Source organism: Pungitius pungitius, chromosome 17 (genome assembly GCF_949316345.1).
Source record: "Pungitius pungitius chromosome 17, fPunPun2.1, whole genome shotgun sequence".
Taxonomy (NCBI): domain Eukaryota; kingdom Metazoa; phylum Chordata; class Actinopteri; order Perciformes; family Gasterosteidae; genus Pungitius; species Pungitius pungitius.
This window is the reverse complement of record NC_084916.1, coordinates 7048608-7066514: the sequence shown is the minus strand read 5'-3', so window position 1 is coordinate 7066514 and position 17907 is coordinate 7048608. Positions and strand designations below refer to the sequence as shown.

Sequence of the window (17907 nt, the reverse complement as noted above, 5' to 3'; positions counted from 1 at the left end):
CCCATAAAAGACTGGAAGAGAGATGGAAAGAATAAATATTTTATAGCCTGAGTAGAGGAGGATTGTTTGTACCCAAAGTGGCCCTCTATGCAGCTCCTGTCTTCCTTTTGACCTCCGAACGATCTTCTTCCCTTCTGTCCGTCCGTATATTATTTTCATCCGCATGCAAAGGAAATCATTCACATTAATAAGGAAACAAACACTACAAAACCGTTTACACAAAAAGCCCAGTTTTGGAGAAGAAATGTCTTCCTATTGTGAAGTCTAAGGTGAAAAGGAGATGGAGCTGTATGCAGCGTCCTCACTCGCATTACCCCGAACATGGAGACACGTAGAATATTCGATTATGCTAACTTCCAATTGAATTTTATATTTCCTTGGAAATTGCAGGTATAACCTTTGCCCTTATTTGTGGGTCAATGGATCTGTGATGGATCGCCAATGAGATGATAATGGCAACAGACACTCCCCCCCACAGGCCTCTGTGGGCTTATTCACAGCTATGTTTTTTTACGTAATGCAATCTGGTGTGTGTGTGTGCGCGTGGGTTGGATGAAGCTAACAATTCGCTCAGTAAAATGCATCACTCATGGGAAACTTCTTACTTTTAAATACAAAAGAACGTAAACTGCCTTCTTTGTGTGTGTGATTTGGTCAGAGCTGAAGTCTCTTAATTAGGTTAAACGCACAACTCCCGGTTGGAGCCAATGAGACACACGCACACAACTCCTGTTGCTGGTATTTATTTGATTTATAATAGGTCATAATCCCCCACCTGTACATGACTTTTTTGTATAAAATTAAAGCGTATAAAACTGTATATATGTACCATTGTCTAGAATTAAAGTTCAGTCCTCCTGATCAAAGGCTCATGGTGCTGTGCATGTCGGTTGGGTCGCTGTCTTCACATACGTCCCTGTGTCTCACTGACTAATGCCGCTGCTGGGTGACGTTCAAAATGCCGGCGTGTCTGGAAGGGAAGACGTCTGAATTGTTTTTAACGTGAACTCAGTAATTGAGTTGTCTTAGAAGTTGTCCAAGCTCATAAGTCCAGACCAGATACAATTAGGTTTATCTAGTCACATGTTGACTGCGTTGCCAAAATGTCCGTTTTTTTCCTCCTCTGTCCGACAGCTTTTGAAATAGTTTTGTTTAAAACTGCTTTTATTTTGTTGGCACGTCCCTGTGATGGTCCCATGCTCAGGTATTGTATGTTACCTTTTATACTTCATTTCGTGTTGGTTAATTACTGGCGGGAACTAATCGCTCTCGATGCTTCCAAAACTTAAGGTAAGCTGTGCACCTGCCAGGACCGGAGTGGAAAAACCCGGTACAACAATGCCCTCTTAGCCTTGCCATGTGCCGGTAAAGTACTGGCGCCGTGTTCCCTCCTCTATCTGACCACGTTCTTCTCCCTCCCCTGTCCTCTCAGTCAATGGCTCACCTGTGGCTGTAAGACGTTAACACATTACATTACTTTTAGGAAACATGACAATTAGACATTAGAATGACATTGGTTGAGGTTTTCAACATTTCTTGCATTAAATTTTTTTTTGTTTATTTAAAAACAAGTGTAATACATTTTAGCTGCATAACACACAGCCTTTATTATACCATAGTATGTATTTTGACGTGCTACAGTAAATAGGTGTCAGGCAAAGTCAAAAAGGGCGTTAATCTGAGGGGGGGTGGCCTGGTACTTCTTTTTATTAAACTTTAGCGTCTTGTTTGAACGTCTTTGATAATGTCCAATGAATTTTTACTTTTGAACTCAGACCTGTGGGCCTACTGGACTGTTGTCAAAGAGATAAACTCTTACGTCCTCAGCTAATCTTGTTTGAGGATCAGGGACTCAAATCCCCAAAAGACCGGATGGTGACAGCGGTGTCTACATGTACATGTACTGGAAGCAACAGCAAGGAATAGACACTGTCAGCTGATCGTGTCTACAGCGGGTTCTCCTTGCAGGTGAGTCCCATTGTTTCTTATAGGCAGGAGCAGTGGATTGTGCCCATTTGCACAGATTGGTGGATTTGTAGAAGACCAAGAGTGGATTCAAGACGCTAACTGAATTGATGTTTGTTACATTGATATTTGAAAAAAAAGAAATGGCAACATGAAGGAAAATATAGCATGAGGCCATAATTGTTATTCTTTGTGGCAGATACAAACCCCCTTCCTGGTTTTAGAAGCAAGGAACATCGAGGAACTTTTGGTCCTGGACTTTGTGTTTAACCTTCTGAGGTGTCACAAAGCCTGGGAAACCCGTACGAGGCAACTCTCGAGATGAATTCCATCATGTCACTGGGTGCCCCTCTGAAGCAGTTCACCAGCTGTGTGTCGGGGAAGCGCACGTCCACCAAGAGAGGGACAAAGGGCAGCCAGTCCGTCCGCAGAAGCAGCTTCACCCGCAGGAAGAGCGTCAGTAGGAGGAGAAGCCTTCCCTGCAGCAACCAGAAGGTGCCCGACTCCTGGCTCAGACTGTACCAGGAGGACCTGCAGAGAGAGCGGTAGGGTCACCAACTCATGACTCAACAGCCGCTCTAGTCCTCCTGTTTTGCTCTAATGATTGTTCATGAACATTGTCAATACTTTTTGAGAGGGTGACAGCTCACGAGGACATCTAGTAATGCAGTAATGCAGCGGAGACTCTTGGCAGGGACAGATATGGATTAATGACGATAAGGCTGCTCCTCAAATGAATGAGCTGCGTGCCCCATGAGTTGTTCCTAATTAACGTCGCTCTGTGCTGTTTTTCCAAAGGAAACGTCAGCAAGCCATACTGGCCAAGAAGAACGCAGAGAGGACCGTTAGAAAGACTCACTTCAGGAGCCATCACTGCCTCCCGAGGGTAAGGGAACGATCGAATCAGAAGGTGACAAGTCCATTAGATTGTCAGTAAATCAAATCTTACCGTCATCGGCTTCTCCTCCACCTGCAGCAGACCAGCACGGCCAGGAAACCGGCCCCGGTGAAGGACGAGTCCTTCTTCGGAGCCTTCCAAGGCCTCAGTCTGGACGGACTGCTGGGAGACGGCCACGGGTCTCCCTCAGTCTCCATGCCCGCTGTTAATGGAGATCAGTGCAAAGTTATGTGATACTAAACCATTTAGGATGATCAGACGGTTCAAATGATCCTGAAGCCGAAGAGACCTGATGGACTAAAGGGCTTCTGGACGAAGCCGTTTGGAGTTGAAAATATCAGATGTGCAACCACAAACCTATTTGTCTGGCCACCTTCCTTTTTAGTTGTTTATTTTTATTTATTTATTCCTTGAAGGGTGGCTTTGCATTACTGTCTTTTAAAAATCTGTTTTGCTAAATGCATGCATAAAGTTGAGCAAATCTGACATGTTGGCAGTTTTTTTTTTTATTCTGTGTTCTCTCCGGAACTGCTTTGATTTTTCCCGGCTTTCAAGTTATAGCAAACTAAGGGCATTTATATATATATATATCACTTTAAGGTTTCTCCCAGATCCTGTGGTACGCATTGGTTTAACTACGGCAAATTTGAGACATTTGTGGTAGGCTTTAACACCAAGCTTTATTTAATTAAAAAAAATAAAGAACAAAAACAATCACAAACCACATTATTCATCACTTATGGAAGATCCATGTTTCTTTCTTACATGAGGCAGGTGTGATCTCTGGGTCCAGATCACAGATATGTACATTAGAAAACCAAGTACAAAACTACGTTTGTCAGGATGAGAAATTTTTCGTACGACAAGTATCCCAATGACTGTGATGACGACTTCACAGTGGACTGCAGACGACGAGATGAGGACACACAGAACTCAAGTTTTTAATAGAGTGGGTTTTAACGATCCCACTTTACAGCATCATTCCCTCTGTTCCATCTTAACTTTGGGGGGCTTGAGGAAGGACCGGTTCTTCTTTTCCTTGCTCTTTTTGCCTTTGGCCTGGAAGGTCCTCCAACTGTCCACACGCCCATCTCTTGTTTCCTGACGAGTTGTTACCAAAATAAGTTATTTAAGAGATAAAAGCAGTCATGTTTAAATGTAAAAGTAACCACACTTGTGGGGGAACACACCTCAAAGTTTTTCTGCCATTCTCTATCCCGCTTTGCTTTCTCTGCAGTCTCAATTTCTTCCTCTCTTGCCCTTTTCCTGGTAGAGGGGAAAATAAAGAGAATAGTATCAACCAGAGGTGTGGACTCGAGTCATGTGACTTGGACTCGAGTCAGACTCGAGTCATGAATTTGATGACTTGAGACTCGACTCGACAAAACGTACAAAGACTTGCAACTCGACTTGGACTTGAACACCGATGACTCGTGACTTGACTTGGACTCGAGCCTTATGACTCGAGAAGACTTGCTACTTCCCATGAAAACTGGGGGAAAACATTTTCACACCACCGCGCCGCTCTGTTTGTCTGCATCTGTCAAAAAAATGTGCGCCACCTGTATGCAGAGAGCGCGCGCTGCCTGCACGACATCCAATCACTGCAGTCCATTTGACCGTATCAACGAGACAGCTCGTTCATGGTTACAAAAATCGGGATTTTTGAACCCGGATTCAGACTCCGATGGAAATCCTCGCCAACATTATGTCAACGTCCGTTTTAAAGTACTGTAATGAGCTGAGTTAATGTTATTAGTTAATCAGATGTTGCATGTGTTCACGTTATGCGCTGTTACCAGCTGTAGTTACGCGAGACAACCCGAGTTTTGGGGGGCCGTGTATGCGGAAGTGTTCGTTCGGCGTGGTGACGGCCAACAGTGACCGAAGTTGAGTTGTTTTATATAAATAAATGCAGCGGAGTTGCAAGCCAGTCATCGCCTCCTTATTTACGCTGCAGCATTGGGGTGAGCGTTACAGTACTATAACAGTCACAGTCCATCCACCATTACCCTTCCCTTCGTAGTCTAGGTCTGTGAGGCAGCGCACCATCACCCAGGGTTCCCCGTCCCCACTATAATAAGATGACTTGAAATGACTCGAAACTAAAATGGTACGACTTGTGACTCGACTTGAGACTTGTTGGCTTTGACTTGTGACTCGACTTGGGACTTGCTTCGTCTTTGACTCGACTTGACTCGCGACTCGAGGGCAATGACTTGAGACTTGCTTGTGACTTGCCTATCAGTGACTTGTTCCCACCTCTGGTATCAACCTCAAAGTTTTAGTTTATGTCCAAAATGGCATAAGTTCATCATTTACATTAGACATTTTGGGGTAAATTGTTGAATTATGGCTATTAACAAGGTTCTTGACACACTGTGCCACATTTCCTGAAGTGCTGCATTCACAAGAATGGAACAAGAATGGAACGCATGTGAGGTCAGACTGACCTTGACACAACGCTTCAATCCAAGTTCGGACGTTGGACAACTGTCATTTACCTTTCGTGCATGTCCTTTGCTTCCCTTTCCTTCCTCTTGATTTCCAGCTCTGCAAAGAGCTTCATGGTCTGTTTGTACACGGCTTGCTTAAACTGGGGAACAAAAAGAAGTTAAGTCTTGTTTAACCCTTAGTTGGTAGCATATAAAATAGTTGCTATATAAAAATCCCTATTTTTTAAAATGATTTAACGTTTTGCCAGCTACTATCTTAGCTGAAATTATGAGATATATTATTTTTCTTACAAACATTAATGTTTTTCATTTTTAATTTACCATTTCAGGGTCATCCTCCTCCATATCCAATGGCTTCCCATCCTTCTTTAACTGTTTCTTTTTCTCCTTTACCTGTCATGATTAGGCAATGGCAGAGTATAAAAAGTTAGACAAATACGTCTGAGCCCGGTAACATGGCGCCAAAATGCCTTGAATGGTCAGGAAAAGAGTTTGACACTCACGTAATGCTCCACATATTCCTGTCCCGCATGGATCACATCCAAGGCCCTCTTCCTCTGTTCTGGTTCCAGTAGGAGTTTGTATGCCTTGTCCACAGCTACAACAGTAAGACATTCGGGTGAAATTAAAGATCATTTTTCCATCTACTGGAAACATGCGCAAAGAAAGACAACAGATGTCATATTTTACTGTCAATTATCATCGTCCAAAACACAAATGAAACTGGTTCTCAGATTAATGACAAATGGATGTAAACATAAATGTAAACACTGTACCTTCAAAGGCTTTCTGTGATCGGATTTGATCATCTTGATTTTTGTCTGGATGAACCAAAATGGACAACTATAGAGTTAGGAGAGACAAAATATATTAGGACTTATAATTACTATGGCACCATTGCCAAATGAGAAGGCCACTGCCGTCTTCACAGAGAAAATTGCCTAAATGAAGAGAACAGCTCACCGCCCGAAATCTTTTCTTCAATTCATCATCTGTTGCCTCAGGATCAATTTGCAGCACCTGGAAATGAATTCGAAGATTGTTACTTTTATTCACTTTTATCCAAAGAGAATCAAAAGACACATGAGGTATTTATTTAGCTGCTTTTGTTCACATACTATTTTGTGAAAATTTTTATTCAACATTATGAAATGACCACAAAAATCCAAATTTGCCCAATTGAGCAAAAAGTTTGATTTCAATGAATTTTGTATACAGTGACAAAATGATAAATACAATCACCAATGGGGAAAAGTTACCTCAAAAGGATTAAGATTGAAGTAGGATGAGCCGGGTCTGAGCAGCCTCTCAATCTGCTGCTTGGAGGTCAGCACAGAGTCTCTCTTCTCAATCTGCTTCACCTGTTAAGAGACAATGACAACTGTCAAAATACAACCAAAGTCAAAATGCAAAGTCCACCTAAAGCTGCGTTTTCTGGTGAGGTTTTCTAAAATAACTTTAAACTGATGATGTAGTTCAGCCAGCATTCGGGAATGAAACTTGATCAAAACAGCAGGTTGCTCCTCGTCGTCTCTGGGAGTCAGACCGCATTCATCGGATAGTGTGACTGGGCAAAGCCAAACGAAACTCGCCACTGCGACCCACAGGGCTGCCACATATCCGCCTTGAGAATAATTTCAAGTTAACATACATCGTGGTGGTGCTTAAATGGCGTTAAACGAGGTTCGGCGGTGAACAAACACCAGATAGACGAGTCCCCTCGCGACCCCTCTGAGTAAACGTTAGCTTCCTAACGTTAGCTGATGGTAACGTCTGCGAGGCCCGTAAAGGCTGCTCAGCGCGGCAACTGTTCCGCAACTTCAGTCGACGGACGAAGAGCGACAGACGCGGTAAGAACACAAGAACTCACATAAGAAGTATCGTACCTCCGTGTAAAAGTTTTGAAACAATTCATCCGACACATTTTCAGTAGAAGGTTCTCCTCCGGCGGACGCCATCTTCCCCCCCCCCTGATTTACATGTGACGTAGTAGCATCACGTGACCATGACGGCTACTTGACGCGAATCGTTTAATAGCGAATGCTCAGAAAAGATAATCTCTATGAATGAATGTATGTAAACTTATCGTTACGTCGAAGACTTTGACATGTTTTATTTTAACTGGAATTAGGTGGCGTCGGAATTTGTTTCATGGACAAAAATGCATTGATAATAAGTGTCAACTTGCAATTTCTTCCAAGTTGAAGTTGTTTTGATGCGCATAATACTTTTAAAGACCACCCAAAAGTACAACAGAGGCAAAGCATTGTTTCCCCTCGAATTCACAACTGCATTTTTTAGACGTTATCTTAATTCTAAAGCTCGTCGCACAACCCCAACATCCCGTAGTTGGAGACAGCTCTAACTAGAGCTAACACAATAAATGATTATGAAGGAGGGGATAAGCCCAGTGAACAGGATCAGTAGAGGCAGACCATCCAGTAGGGTTACATTGCCATCTGTGGGACTGAAAAAGTCTGCAATAAGAAACCTGTTCATCTACCATAAGAACCGCTATTAAATTTCATGATAAACTCCATGACTTTTTGAGGACCATAGAAGTTGTGCACATGTTTTAGTATTGTAGTGACCACTAGCTCTATATGAAAACCAAAATAACATACATACACACATTTACTTGGGTAATAACATGTATTGAACAATCAACAGCAACAGCTCATTTCCCTTTTCATGATTGATTCTCTGGATGGCGCTCTTGATTATGACATGTCCATCTACTTTATCCTGCTACGCTTCTGGAGCAGGTGGAAAGACATTAATCATTAGAATAACAGCATTGCTCAAGACTAATGCACTGCATTCACAATTATAATGAATCCCAGCAATGGATGTGACAACATTTTGTTGAAAAATCGAATCAATTTTTTTTTTATTGTGGCATTTTCATGAATCAAGGTTTTGGAGAAGTTGGTCCAAGCATCAAGAATACAAAGCTACATTTGCTCTGATACTAATCCAAAATCAAATCATCACCTGTGCAGTTTGCTAAACATGAACCCTGGCGCTGAGGTGTGCCGTCCAGCAGGTGGTTCATTCTGCAGGTCGAGGAGCCCTGCGACAATGCCGGCTTGCAGCTCGCTGAGCACGGCCTCCAGAATCTGAGCTAGAAAAGGCCACACAGACGAGGGCATGTTGATACAACGTGGTCAATCAATTCTTAGCATTTACACGACCATTGACACCAACAACATAAATCAGACATACCTATAGTTCGGCCTTTTTCATCACAAAATATCTTGAGAAAAAATATCCCAGACTTGTCACTTGATGCAGTGTTAATATTCTGAAATCTAAACCCCAGCCTACAGTAAAAATGTCATGAGATCAAATATAATGTTCTCATTATCAAAAATCTCAAGTAGCAACAGGTTGATACCTTCTGAGCATTAGTACAGATAATGAACAATCTTACCAATCAGGCCCTTCCATTAGTGTGAACTCATTCACATGGATGGGGTCTGCTCCTTTGCTGCCTGGCGAAGAGAGGCGGCAAATAAAAGATACAATTCTGCAATGAGAAACTGTAAAGGAAACTCCAATGTGACGGCACATTAATACAAACCAAAATGTGCAATAGAATGAGCTTCCTGATGCAATCCTGTGCTCCCTATTTCAGTCTTACCTGTGCCAATGTGAACACTGTAGCACTACTACTGCCATCTGGTGGCCTTCGAGGAGACACACATCTGTTTTGAGGTACAGCCATTGTTCCAACGTCAGCCAATCTGATCAGTTTCTCATTTCGGATTCCTGCCTCTATTTGAATACATTTGAACAACAGCTTCACTGCCTAATGTGTAAAAATGTACCTTTCCAGGTCAGAAAATGTCCAATAAGAGCGACGTCGGATAAAGGAACAATGCCACAATGCCAGTCGTGCTGGTGTGGAATTGCTACCCTCTAGTGGCACTGGAGGGGGAAATATTCACCACCCTCCGTTCACAGAATGTGTGCAGACAGCTGAGGTGGGGTTTTGGTGCAGTGAGCAAGTAATTATGCCTGGTATTTCTCCAGTGACGACACATAGCTAAAGGAGAGGAGACAGTACTCTGTGCAAGGCTAGCTCACCCTCAAGTACCGTTCAGGTGAGTTCCTCATTCTACTGGTGCCGCTCTCAATGCTTCTCCACCTAGGCAGGTTGGAATAAGAGGACAGACACATGAAACAAAATACAATGATGCCATGGTACCAAAAGACAAAACACTTTTTACAGTAATGAGATTCTGACAGGTGGTCACTTGCTATGGCAGAAGGTGGATATTTAGAATTTTAACCCCCTGGATGGTCAGATCCTTGGTGTCCTCGAAAAGTAGAGCAGAGTTGAGATGATGTGCAGGTTTTTTTGAAAGATAAAAAATAAAAATAAATAACACGAATTGGAAACAGCTCAGCACACAAGAACAAATCATTCGGTCAAATGTGTTGTTCTAACTGTTAGGAGGTCAGTATCAGGAGCATACCAGTGCAAGTGACGTTTCACCCGTATACAAGACTGTCCATGCCATACAAAGTTTGTGTTAACAGGTAAACATAATATATGCTTCAGTAAATATTAGCCTGCCGTAAAAAACTTTGTAAACGGTGTAACAGGTGTAAAACATCAAATTCAGAAGGCACAGCAAGTTCACACCTGTGAAAAGAATCGATGGTTTCTTCTACTGAATTACTTAACAGAAGTAATTCATCTATAGGGAGCACTCTGGGTTTTCCTTTTCTTCTTGAATAGCGGAGGGAGCATTTAGTGTGGGTAAACTCGAATTCACTAAAGCATACACGGTTCACCAGTACACACAAATTTTGAATGACAGGTACTCGAGTGATGACGGAAAGTCATCTATCCCTAAGAGGTTTGGTCCTCAACAGTGGTTTGTATTGCTTAAATATTCACAATTCACTGTAGTCTGTTGGGACAGAATTAAAGGGTTAAAATCCTCTGTTCATCCAAACACTTCAAATTCTCTTGTGCAATTTCAGTCTTTTAGATGATCTGTTGAGACAAAAGAGTCATACTTGGATAAGAAGATCTTCATCCAGATACTGGAATTTATAATCAAATACCAAATGACAACACTGAATTTGAGTATCTGACAATTGACTGATGCTCAGCTTAGTTTTATTGAAACGGAACAAACGTAAAAGTTATAAATACAAAGAACATCAGAACAAACTGCTATGGCTCTTAAGGTAAGCCAAACCAAATTCTATTGGGCAAGTTCAAAGAAAACATAGGAAGTTATGGTATCAGTTTTAAAAAAAAAAACACAATTTGTCTATCTCTAGAAACGCTAGGCATACACGTTGAACATTACAAAACTTTGATTTCCTTCCTGTGGATTCTTTTCTCCACCATTGCAAAAAATGAAGTATGAAGCTCTAACCATATGCATTTATTTACAGGCAAGTCCCTAAGCAACTATGAGAAACCACAAATAAAGGGAGTACAAGAAGGGGAGGGAGGAAATGGCATGGGCAAAAATGTCCTCCTAGGCAATAACCCTATTTAATGTCCTCTTAGACTTTTGAGTGCGAATGTCCACTTTTTGGGGAAACCTTCACTGTTGGTTTTAATAGGATCAGGAACAAAACGTAACAATAAAAGTGTTTTGTGGGTGTATTTTTTTGTCCCAGTGTAACCGAAGGAGTAAGAAATGATTCACCACAACGGTTACGTTCCCTTCTTCAGCCAAAAGGCTTTCCAGCCAATCATCTCGTGCCAATTCTGGGGTCTGTCCGTTTTTTCTGAGATATATACAGATTTTTTTTCATGAGGGGTGAAGGATAAAAAGTCAATCAAAAAATTGTGGCCAATCTCCTGTTTTTTGCTCTTTTTTTTAAACTGTTTTTCTCTTTTTTTTGTCACTTTGCCAAATACCTTTGGGTGCATCTACTTCCACTGCTGCCCATAAGAATCCTGTGAAAACTCCATGGTGTCATTACTGTAACCATAGTTACCGGAATAGTCGGCCCCCTGCTGCAGTGGCTGCTGGGCGATGGGCTGGGACCCCCAGTTCTGTTGGTTGTTGGTCTGGCGGCGCTTGGAGTCAGGCTGGTTAAAGACGTCCGCCTTCCTCTTTCCGCCGACGTTACCGCCACGATTGCCCCTGGCCCCGCGAGGACCGCGACCCCTCTGTGGCTGGAAAGGTGCTCCACGCCCTCCTCGGCCACCCCTTGGGCCACCAAGGGGGGGCCCTCTTTGGGCGTAGCCCCCTCGACCTCTTGCCGGGGGCGCCCCACGAGCTCGGGGTGGAGGAGGTCCGCCCCTGCTGGGACGAGTGCCACGGCCCCTCATGCTGTACACATCTTCGTAGCCGTAGTAAGGGTCTTCATAGCCACCACGGTAGTCATGATAGTCATAGCCATAGTAGTCATCATAGTAGTCATCATAGCCATAGTAATCGGAGGGATAGGCATAGCCCCCACGGCCACCACGACCCCTGCCTCGACCAGGTGGCGGCATGCGTGGGGGTTGGTAGTAGTAGTAGTCATCATACCTGCAGAAGGAGAGGGTAGTTACATTTCATGTTTCTCATGAGAGAAGAAGTGGGGCAGGTGACGAGTCGCATGTCTCCGTCCCTCACCCTGAATTCCTGGTGGTCTGACGAGCTGCTTGGCGCTCTTTCCTCTTCTTGTCTGGGGGCTTTGCCAGGACTATCTCGATGTCCTCTCCTCCTAGCTCCTTCCCATTCATCTCATCCATTGCCTAAATAAATAAAACAATCTATAACTGCATCATCAAATCAACAGACATGCAAAATATTGAGTACAAAGAATGAAAAACGCACCTTTACAGCAGAATCCCTTTCTTCAAAATGGACAAATGCATAGTCTTTCAATTTCTTCACTCGCTCCAGCTTTCCAAACTGAGAGAAGGTTTTTTCAAGGAGCTCTTCAGTCACTGCTGTGGCTAGTTTCCTAACAAAGAGCACCTTGACCTAGAAATACAAAAGAGACGGGACGTTTGTTACACTGCAGAAGGGTGCATGTTTATTTTCTAAAAAAGGACTGGTGGCATTCTGGTTTCCCCTCAAACACTCTCAACATGTCAACCGCCTGCTGGCGGCTCATAGCTAGCGGTGCAAACAAAGCCAACCACGTTCAGCAGAGGGGGAACAGGAGCGTTGCTGCTACGCTGCTGTAACGACACAGCCCATAGGGACTGGGTTGTCTATTGTAACGACCTTGTGAAGGAAGTTCAAAGCAAAGGACTCGCGCCGCTGAGGCACTCTGATGCACTAACCGTCACTGACATGCACAGGTGTGCACCAACATGCACGCACACAGAGGGAGAACAATGTTATTCTATGCGCAGCAGACACAACCCATATCTTACAGCACATTTTTGTTTACTGCTATATTCATGTTAATGTTAAATACAGGTCCTTTGAAGAGAAAGAGAAGACTAACCTTGGCCATGACCTCCGGGTCTGGCTCAGCAACAGGATCCGCCCACTCTACAGTGACGGGGTTACCCCACACTTTGACCTTGCCACTCATTAAGCGCCGGCGAGCCTGTGCTGCAGACTTGTGATCCTCGTACTCCAGGAAACAGAAGCCACGGTTTTTCTTCTTGTCATCTGGCTGGTGGTACAGTATCACCTCTTGGAGACCCTCTGTGCAATAAAAAAAATCTCATCTCTAAGTCAATGTCATGTCTATCATTCTTATAACTGAGGATTTTTTTAACAGGTGCGGAGACAACATTTTCTCTTTTTAAACTGACCTGTAACTTTCCCAAAGTCTTCCAATATACTTTCCCTTGTCTTGTTCTTTGGAATTGATCCAACAAACAGGCGATTGTTTGCAACAGATATACACACTCCCAAGTACTTGCCAGGGCGTATTTCATGGTTATCACACTGAAAATGAAATGGAGAGGCCAAAAACTGTGAAACTCATTGCACATAACAGTAATGTAAAGCATTGAGCTTTATTTGTCTTATTTTTAAAGTTCTGACTAATTTCAGAATGTCTAGAGTATTGCTTTATAACTTCTCTCATATGGTTTGAGATTTTTAATGCAAAAAACCTTGCTTTTCTACTTACAAGCTTTACAGCCTTTTGTGCATCATCCTTGTTGCAGAAGGTAATAAAGGCATACCCTCTATTCTGACCAGACAGAGGGTCCATCATTAGCCTGAGGTCCCAGATGGGACCAGCAGACTCAAAGAGTGGAACAAGCTCATCTTCATACAAATCTCTTGGGATTTTCCCAACAAACACCTGATGAAGAATAAGAGAAACAGGTGAAAAAGTGCAAGAATTTGTAATGTCCAATATGCAGTATGTTCTGCAGGATTCTTAATGATATTGCGGCACAGACATAAATAACCACAAAAATATATCATTTATCTACCTCAGTTCCAATCCCTGGTTGTATTCCTTTGAACACATCCTCAGGCGGGGGACCTCCATATTTTCTCTGCCCTGTAGTGACATCTAGGGTGTATCCGGTCCGCTCCAACAGAGCCTGAACAAACAAACAACATACATAGCTGCAGAGGAATGTTTATGTGTTCTGAGCTTCAGCAAAACAAAGCTCAGTCCCATTATTTTATTTACCTTTATTTTTGTTTCATCTGGGCCCTTGGTGGATTCTTGTACTTTACTTCCTTGCTTTTCTCTCTGTCTGTAAGTCTTCATCACTCCGCAAAGGAAAGCACTTTTATTCTACATTAAAAAAAAGAGTTAGGATACTTTTGGTGTATACTGACATAAAAATAAAAAAGAAGAAAAGGCCTGCAACTGATCTATGGGTTACCTGTACATGTGACAGGTCGCTCTCTTTGAATTGTTGCAACACAGTAAGCGCTCCCTCCTCATTGAATTCACGCAGTGCATCAATGGCCCTTTCGTCTAAGTCAACATACTCCACCAGGCCTACAACAACAAAGCGTGTTTACTACCAGACTGCGCTACAATCAATCAACTTTATTTCAGACTCAAGGTACAAGAAGTGACATCTCTGAAGGTATTTTAAGTCCAAACAACTACCGCCCACCTGTCTGGAAGATGTTATCTAGACTTTCGGCTACTTTCTGAGGAAGCCCAGCATCAACGAGCGTCTGGTAGTTCTCCGTGTGTGTTGATGTCACATCCATGGGCTCTTCTTCCTCCTTCACAGGAGCGGAGATACCGTTCACCTCAGCCGCAGCCATCGTCCTGGAGATAAACAACGTATGCAGTACACGCTAAACACGAGCATGTAAGGACAGAGGCAATACTGGGATCAGCACGATTAGCGTGATCCAAAAATGTATGTTGAATGAATGTGAATAAAAACCACTGTAAAGCAAATTGTTTTCAATCATGGGTGTGATCGGACATTGAGTCGATGGCCCGTTTAAGTTCACAACAATTATTACTGTAATTAATAATAGAGTGCGTTTTTAAAACCACAGTCGAGTAGGAAATGCATTTGCTAAAAAAGAAGAGTTAAGAGGTAGATAATAGGCAGCTATCGCGCGGTAACACAACACTGTCACCAGAGAGCACCGACCGCTAACGTTACCGTCCCGCCCCCTTCACGTGCAGCTAGCTTTAGACACGTTTTTATTTACACGCACGGCGTCTTATTAACGAGCGCAGCTCCCAACGGGCAGGTGCGTTTTTCTCATTTCGGAGCAAGGGGTTTCAATCTTGAGCTAACAATGACATTGGTTTGCAGGCCTGCTGCCGAGCTCATACTTTAGGCCTCGCTGTGCAGAAAGACAGCGTTCTCTCTCTCTCACACACACACACAAACACTAACACACGCTTCAAAAGAGGTGCAAACAGATAGCTAGGCAAACTTACCAGTCTAATTCGGGACACTAACAGTGGCGTGTGATACAATGTGGAACGATGATCTTGTCACGCGTACAAAAAAATCCCGTATGAATAGTGTGTTAGTCTAAACCACGACACAAATTTCCAGACAGCTATAGTCTCGTCGTCGGCTCGCCCGAACAACGCAAACGCTCAGCAATCATCGCGAGATGTGGCCAATAGGGCACCGAGGGGTGGGTGTGTTAGTTTTGTGTTCACGCGCCACCGCGTAGTGCTCTTGTTTGAGCCGTTCTGTAGCCGAACTAACTTTAAATACAAACACAAATCTTTGCGATTAACCAAAGTCGTATTATAAAACATATGGGATGTACAATTGCATGGTATGAATGCAGCTTGGATGTCAAACGACCAATGCTAGAGGGGAAAGCTACATCCGAGCAAAGCGGCTACCAAAGCGGGAAGCGCGCTGAGTCGAAGCGAGCGCTCCAACAACTACATCTCGCCTTCGTGCTGGTTCCGCCAAATTATTAGAGACTAGAATTGCTCAAATCCCTACTCACAACTGATATTTGACAAAAAGCAGTAGGCCTACAAAGATGCACAGACATGTTGAAAAGCTTTCATGAAATGTCAAAATATAAGAGTTTTATTGTTTTATTGGTATAACGTGTATTCAGGACCGGCCTTGACAAGCAGTAAATAAATCAAAATGTAGATTTTGATTGACTGGGCAATCAGATGGATTGGAAGGCAAAATTAGTGTTAGTCGTCATGGTTCAGCTTTCTTATTTTGCCCTTGTGACGGTCAATCTCCTTTTGTAGGCGCTCAATCTCCTTTTTGTGGTGATCAATCTCCTCCACATGATGCTTCCTCAGTGCCTCCATCTGCTCCTTCTCCTTCTGCCTGCAGGTGAAAACACAGTAAATAAAAACTGGGTTCAAAAATCGTGGAGAATGTCTTTAGCAGGTTACTAATAATAATGTAATGTCATGGGTTTTTTTTTTACCAGTGGCGATTTTAGACTCCGTGGGGTTCCATCAAGTCTAGTAGTTTTCCTGGAATGGTATTTGGACATGCATAGAGCACCTTTCTAGTCTAGTCTTTTGACCTATTTTAACAGCTGTCCGGCAACTTTCGGGAGGTGGGGGCAAGCATTGACCCGGTTTGTCTCATCTGACTGCCTGTCCCTTGTTGCTCACCTGAAGTACCGCTCCTCTTCTGCCACTTCTCGCTTTCCAAACGCGCCCCCAGCCGCCCTCACGGAGCCTCCTCCGCCTCCACCTTTGCCTGCGCCCTGGCCCAACTCGCCAAGCTGGAATAAACAGAATTAATCATCACCATTTGCTCATAAATCACCGCCTGCCACCATCGCTGTAGGCACGTGTGTCTGCATGGGTGAACAAAACGGTACATATAAAATGTCTCTTATTTACTATTGAGTGAACCTATAATACAACTAAACATTCCTATCTGCTCATACCAAAAAACAATGTAGTGATTTCTTAATCTGTTCGGGGAACACAAAGACTCATTATTATTCAGTCGTTAGTCTCTGCACAGAAAACAACTCTCTCTCGAAAGTCAACAATGAAGTATCAATTTCCTTGTATTCATTTTCTTTTCGGACTGCCTTCGCTGGAGTAAACTAAACGTCACCTTTGCCCCACACCAGCAACAACTTTTCCGATATTAGCACGCTAATGCTAACAGTCAAGATATCAGCTGTCAGTCACATTTCCACGTCGCGTTACCTGATCAGACGCGCGTCTTATTTGAGAGACCACGCATCTCCGTGTGTTTGCTCCGAGCAGGAACCTCGACATTACGCTAATATCGCGGGGTTCGGCTGCGACCGACCAGAGGCCACTGTGGTGTTCCTCCTCTTCTAGCACGAACTGCGGAAATGTTAAACGCACGTCTGATGGTGGGTGTGGAAACCGTGGATGTATGGAGGAGGGGAGACCGGCCCGCTCCGGTGCGCTCGTTGCTGCCGCCAGGCGGTGAGGGGGGAGAACTGCAGTAGACACGCGCAGGGGCTCCACTTCAACTGTCGCTACGAAATGGAACTTTCTTGCTTCGTGTTCTTCTGAGTTTGTATCGTTATGGTTGAAATGCACGTATTGTAAGTCGCTTTGGATAAAAGCGTCAGCTAAATGACATGTAATATAATGCCATGTAATAAACTGCCAACTAGTGAACTGTAGCATGTTAAACGTTGTGCTTATACAAATGATACAATTATATTTATGAATCACATTTGATTGTTTTTTAAAATGCCACATGCATACCTAAAGTAAAATGCCCTCATTGATTTATAGATTATATTGTATTTATTTATCATTTAGAATGGCCTTCCCACATAATAATCAATTGGATTGAGAAGTGTTTTTTGTTGTTAATAAACAAATGATATGAATGTATAATTTATTTAATGGGTTGATTTATGATTATTTTGGTTTGACATTCCATGTGTCTCCCAATGCACTTGTATGGGCCTGAAGAAGAACTATGTGTAACCAGCGTAAATAGATCTTAAACCTAGGTCTCAAGTCCAGGACAGATAAGTGTGGCCCCATACAAACCGTACAAAAGCACACGCCCATAATCTCTCAGTGATTAGTAAACCGGTTTTAAAATGTAGATTGAGTGTTTGAACAACACAAAATACATGCATTACAGTTTTTCTCCATTGGTTTGGCTCAATTCTTGAAACAGAAATTACATTCTCAAAGCTCTTAATGCATTTGGTAAAATAGCCTATATGGTTCAGCACAACTACATAGATCACCTTCAAAAGGTCA

The 17907-nt window shown here is 43.1% G+C and overlaps 4 protein-coding genes across 10 annotated transcripts; 1 reads left to right on the top strand and 3 right to left on the bottom strand.

Moving 5' to 3' along the window:
- Window positions 1-2286: 2286 nt before the first annotated feature.
- si:ch211-81a5.8 (uncharacterized protein LOC560648 homolog) lies at window positions 2287-3349 on the top strand. The gene is made up of 3 exons (XM_037473559.2): window positions 2287-2510; window positions 2764-2851; window positions 2942-3349. The coding sequence occupies exons 1-3, from the start codon at window positions 2287-2289 to the stop codon at window positions 3095-3097; spliced, it is 468 nt and encodes a 155-aa protein (XP_037329456.1). The 3' UTR covers window positions 3098-3349.
- A 175-nt stretch (window positions 3350-3524) lies between these two features.
- Window positions 3525-7330, bottom strand: dnajc8 (DnaJ (Hsp40) homolog, subfamily C, member 8). Of its 2 annotated transcripts, none has more exons than XM_037473538.2 (9): window positions 7206-7330; window positions 6579-6680; window positions 6283-6339; window positions 6096-6162; window positions 5823-5917; window positions 5641-5712; window positions 5368-5459; window positions 4054-4129; window positions 3525-3964 (listed from the first exon to the last, which is right to left on the bottom strand). In XM_037473538.2, exons 1-9 carry the CDS (start codon window positions 7275-7277, stop codon window positions 3842-3844), a joined length of 756 nt encoding a protein of 251 aa, XP_037329435.1. In that variant the 5' UTR covers window positions 7278-7330; the 3' UTR covers window positions 3525-3841. The 2 variants fall into 2 exon arrangements, with proteins under 2 accessions (XP_037329435.1, XP_037329436.1); XM_037473539.2 differs by having other exon boundaries at window positions 7190-7305.
- Window positions 7331-7952: 622 nt separating this feature from the next.
- On the bottom strand, window positions 7953-15313 carry LOC119218761 (heterogeneous nuclear ribonucleoprotein R). 5 transcript variants are annotated; one of them, XR_005120426.2, is made up of 14 exons: window positions 15133-15313; window positions 14339-14499; window positions 14099-14217; window positions 13900-14007; window positions 13694-13807; window positions 13384-13560; window positions 13061-13196; window positions 12745-12950; window positions 12123-12272; window positions 11919-12040; window positions 11293-11831; window positions 9409-9469; window positions 8753-8813; window positions 7953-8443 (listed from the first exon to the last, which is right to left on the bottom strand). XR_005120426.2 is itself a non-coding variant. In XM_037473408.2 (13 exons), exons 2-12 carry the CDS (start codon window positions 14493-14495, stop codon window positions 9435-9437), a joined length of 1863 nt encoding a protein of 620 aa, XP_037329305.2. In that variant the 5' UTR covers window positions 14496-14499; window positions 15133-15313; the 3' UTR covers window positions 7953-8861; window positions 9409-9434. The 5 variants fall into 5 exon arrangements, 4 of the variants coding, with proteins under 4 accessions (XP_037329305.2, XP_037329304.2, XP_037329302.2 ...); XM_037473408.2 differs by having other exon boundaries at window positions 7953-8861; XM_037473407.2 differs by having other exon boundaries at window positions 7953-8813.
- Window positions 15314-15743: 430 nt separating this feature from the next.
- Window positions 15744-17047, bottom strand: LOC119218836 (ATPase inhibitor A, mitochondrial-like). 2 transcript variants are annotated; one of them, XM_037473567.2, is made up of 3 exons: window positions 16858-17038; window positions 16306-16418; window positions 15744-16009 (listed from the first exon to the last, which is right to left on the bottom strand). In XM_037473567.2, exons 1-3 carry the CDS (start codon window positions 16927-16929, stop codon window positions 15868-15870), a joined length of 327 nt encoding a protein of 108 aa, XP_037329464.1. In that variant the 5' UTR covers window positions 16930-17038; the 3' UTR covers window positions 15744-15867. The 2 variants fall into 2 exon arrangements, with proteins under 2 accessions (XP_037329464.1, XP_062414451.1); XM_062558467.1 differs by lacking the exon at window positions 15744-16009 and adding an exon at window positions 16062-16161 and having other exon boundaries at window positions 16858-17047.
- Window positions 17048-17907: the final 860 nt, after the last annotated feature.